Source organism: Quercus lobata, chromosome 1, assembly GCF_001633185.2.
Source record: "Quercus lobata isolate SW786 chromosome 1, ValleyOak3.0 Primary Assembly, whole genome shotgun sequence".
NCBI lineage: Eukaryota > Viridiplantae > Streptophyta > Magnoliopsida > Fagales > Fagaceae > Quercus > Quercus lobata.
Window position 1 is genome coordinate 51,671,852 of NC_044904.1, and position 4,577 is coordinate 51,676,428.

The 4,577-nt window shown below is 35.0% G+C and overlaps 2 protein-coding genes across 2 annotated transcripts; both read right to left on the minus strand.

The window, feature by feature from the left end:
* Positions 1-2,962: 2,962 nt before the first annotated feature.
* LOC115955384 lies at positions 2,963-3,781 on the minus strand. Its single transcript, XM_031073500.1, has 3 exons — positions 3,448-3,781; positions 3,195-3,325; positions 2,963-3,085 (listed from the first exon to the last, which is right to left on the minus strand). Exons 1-3 carry the CDS (start codon positions 3,779-3,781, stop codon positions 2,963-2,965), a joined length of 588 nt encoding a protein of 195 aa, XP_030929360.1.
* A 4-nt stretch (positions 3,782-3,785) lies between these two features.
* LOC115955394 lies at positions 3,786-4,577 on the minus strand. Its single transcript, XM_031073510.1, has one exon. The coding sequence runs from the start codon at positions 4,575-4,577 to the stop codon at positions 3,786-3,788; it is 792 nt and encodes a 263-aa protein (XP_030929370.1).

Genomic DNA, 4,577 nt, shown 5'->3' on the forward strand with positions numbered 1-4,577 from the left:
AAAAGACAAAAATGTGCATCTCCCAAAAAAAAAAAAAAAAGGTGAAATGCTGGACGCCAAACGCCAGCTGCTATCCAAATGAAGCTTAATCCTATTTTACTTTTATAAATTTTTGAAGTGGGGAATAGCCAAATGGGGACCCATAGAGCTTAATTTCAACTAGACCTTTGTGAAAATTTCTATCATGTCAGCTATTCCTTTTTTCAATCCCATCTTGGAGACTTTGACAAGTAATGGCAAGAGTATAAAGTACAAAGTATATGTAACTTGCCAATTTATTTTTTTATCTTCTTCATGTCCAAGGTTTTTTTTTATTTTTTTTATCCCTTACTAGAAATAGAAAATGAATTGAATTCAACATGTTTTTTAATAAATTTTTTTGTTGCACTAAGCCACTAACATTGAAGAATACATGACAAGTGGGCTTTGCACCCAATATAACCCTATCTAATTTACCACTAGTTTTGATGGGCTATAGAGGCCCAATTAGTTATGGGCATGAATCTGTGTAACCTTTATGTAAGGGTGTGCAACAGTTAACCAATCTAACTCAACCCAACTAATGGGCATGACTATGCATTCAAAGCTTTGTAATACCATTGACAAACTTATAATTTTTGAGAATTGGAAAAAAAAAAATCAACATAATGTAAAAGGATAAGAAGAGAATATAGAAATTCAGTAGGTGATCGATTTTAATTTTATCTCGCCTTCCCAAACAGCACACGGTCGATGTTCTTTTAGAAAACTTAACACCGAACGCTCCGTGGGACCAGGACTGAACCCATCAGGGATCTCAACAGCAACGGTAGCCATACTACACGAAGTTTTGGGAGTCAAGAGTAATATAAGCTCATGTTGAAGATAAATTGGCAAGGATCTCAATGTATAACCTAATTTCTTGCACAAACAATAAGTATGACAATCAACCACAGGGAATAAAGATACATATAAAAAACTCAATATGCTGTCAACAATTGTAAAAGCAAAGCTTTATGTTAAGATTAAAGAAAGAAAGCTTAATTTGCAACACAATTCTGACACCAAACTCTTTTATGTTTATTATGCTTATTTGGATACATGCTTGTTTAAAATTCACACAATACAAATCATTCCAAATAAAAGTAATTTTTCATGAGCATTAACAGGAACTCAAAGCTTTGGGTTCTAGATATAGGCATATTTTGCTTTAATTTTATGATCTTCGTTCCATTTCTAGAAATTTCCATTGGTGCAGGGCAAAGCAGATTAAGGCATCACCACGTGTTAACTGTAATGAGGACAAATATGCTAAGAAGCATGAAGCTCTCTGTCCTGATAAAGATGAATCATGCAAGAGAATTCTAAATAAGGTCAGAATTATATTATGGAACTCTTTGTATGACCTGCAATAGTTGATTTTAAAAGTCTTTATATAACCCGCAATTTTTAACACAACTTCCATTCATATAGTTGAAGGCGAGTTTGGATATTGAAGATGTGAAATTGTTTGAAGAGTTGTTCATACTTGAGGGAATTATAATTGATCCATATTCAGTTGAAGAGCTGGAATCAAGTTATGAAGATGTTACTTTGCGGACCGTGTCGTCATTACAAGAAGCTGTGGAAGAGCTTGTGTCTACTGTTGAGGAGGTAAGTTAAACATTCTGAAATTTCTGAAGTAATGGGTTACAAGCACCATTTGATGACTTCTGGTTCCCTATTTGATGCCATCTCAATAAAGAAAACAAAAGAGGAAAATCTAAAAAGCTACAAAAGTTCAAGGTGGGAATAAACATTAGTGTCAAACTTAATGCAAGTCAGTTCGTGGTCAGCTTCTTCAAGCAGTCTCCAAGACTAATCATTTTACTTTTTATTAAGAGAGTTTTCAGATATTGTGAATGTGAAAAATATAAAAGTATATATCAATGTTTTGGTTCTCATATAAGTTTTGGGATTTTATACTGTTACAGCTTAAGATGGAAAACTATGCTCTCAAAGCCAGAATAGTAGCTGCTGAAAGGCTTGATGTGCTCCACAAAGAGAGTTGTAAATGTTCAATCGTTCTGCATAAGATTTTAAGTGCTTTCAGTTTCTTCAATGGATGGGATCAGTCTCTTCTGTCAGGTGGCTGAAATGAAAACTTAATCGGCATTTCATGCTGGGAAGTATAAACATTTACAGGAAGTGCACAGCAGAATTCATAAATTTTACTCAAGGTAGTCAAAGGTGAAAGACGCCCTTAAGGTACCAAGGCCTTGTATCGCCCGAGGCGACGAGGCGCCAAAAAGGCGCTAGCCCGAGTGAAGCGAGGTGCCAAATTCTAAAAAATTAGTCTCCATCCAAATATCAACAGTCAACTAAGTCTAGATAATTATCAAATATCAACTAAGTCTGAATATAAACATAAATCACCATTTAAAAATTAGTCTTTATCCAAATATCAACTAAAACTGAATATTAAACCAAAATATTGTTCATAACTTCATATTAGAAAGAAGAAAACTCCTAACAAAACATTGAAGATTGAACTTCATGACTATCCATGACAAAACAAAAGCATTTGAAGATTGAACATTCTGCCTATTAGATTGAACATTCTGCCTATCAGCCTATTTAATAGCCTGAATGTGGTTGTTATTTTTAATCTAAAGGTCATCATCAAAGTCTTCACTCAAGTTTCCATCACTTTCAAAGCCACTTGAACCAGATTTATAACCATCAACATTCTCTTCCTGGGTCTCATCAGAATCAACATCTTCCTCTTCAATATTTGGTTGTGATGTTGAGGCCTTTGAGCTTGCCCTTAATTTTGTTTGGAATCTAGTATTCTTCCTTGGTTCTCCAACACCAGTAGCTCTTGCCACTACACCCCATGTCAAACCATCATCATCATCATCAAAAACCAACTCATCTTCAACATTCATAGATGGTTCAGCACCCATTTCCCCCAACAACCATTCATTACTTTCATCTATATCATCTAAGGAGATGGGATCAGAATATCACGCTTATCATATCGTGCCTTCATCTTTTGATTATACTTCACAAAGACCAGATCATTTAGTCGTTTTTGTGCAAGTCTATTCCTTCTTCTTGTGTGAATCTACAACCATTTATGAAAACTAAGTATTAGACTATAGTGAATAATTAAACCATTGGAATTTTCTATGAAATAAAGTAGCTCATCAAAGGATAAAATCTAGTTATTATACTTCAAAACTCATCTGCTCAAACACACTCCAATTGCGCTCACAGCCACATGCACTACAAGTCAAGCTCAAGATTCTAATAGCTAACTGTTGCAAATTCGGAGTTGAGCTCCCATACGAACTCCACCATTCAGCTATGTTAAAAAAATAAGTATGAGTAATGATATATGATATATCATAGAAGTCAGATTTTTTTTTTTTGGTAAAAAGTGCCATTGTTCTAGTCATTATAAGTTAGATATAAATGCTTTCTTACCTGGAGCCCTTGTCTTTCTTGATCTTTTAGCCAATTCAATGCCGAAGAGTCCTTCAACTTTCTTATAGATGGGTAGCTCAGCCATGATCTTGTCTTGAATTTCAGCACTAGGAACTAGTCTTTGTATACAAGCATACAATCCTGCTGTAATTTCATGATCTGTTGCTATGTTATCATCAAAATAGAAGTACTTAGGATTCAAGAGATGACCCGCTGCATGCAAAGGCTGATGTAATTGACATTCCCATCTCTCATCAATGATTTTAAAAATATTTGAATATCTTTCTTCATTCTCATTAAAAGCTTTTATAATAGCTTCTTTGGCCCTATCCATTGCCTCATAATATGTAACCCATAGCTGGTTTTCTCTCATTATCAACAAGGCGAAGAACTCGAACAAGGGGACCCATAACTTTAAGAATGTAAACTATAGTATTCCAAAAAGAAGGCATCAAAATTGTTTCTACTACTCGTTTAGCATTTGCTTCCTTTGCCCATCTACTACGAACCCACTCCTCAGAAGTAAACATGGCCCTTAGGTTATGCTTTTGCTTATAAATGGATTTTATTGTAAGATATGAAGTGCAAAACCTAGTTTTTCTAGCCCTAACTAGCTCTCTTTGTTTTGTGTATTCTCTCATCATATTTAAGACACCCCCATGGTTGTAGATATATCCAGTCAATTGAATGGCCCTTCCCAAAGTTTTTGTAATTGCAGGAATTTTCCCAATGTCCTCCAATATAAGGTCAATGCAGTGTGCAGCACATGGAGTCCAATACAAATTTGGCCTTTTTGCTTCCAACAACTTCCCAGCCAACACATAATTAGATCCATTGACTACATTAGCCTCCCCAATTTTTTCTACAAATGCATCAAGTAATTCAAAAGTTTTTTCCTCAGTTTTCATAAAAAATGATGCATCAATTGACTTCACAAACATGGTTCCAGATGGGCAATTCACCAAAAAGTTAATCAAGGTCCTATTAGTTCTACTAGTCCACCCATCAGACATAATAGAACAGCCATATTTCTTCCAATCTTGCTTGTGATCACTCAATAACTCATTTGTGTAAGCCACCTCCTTTTTGAGAATTGGAACTCTTAACTCATGGTAAGTAGGAGGCTTCAT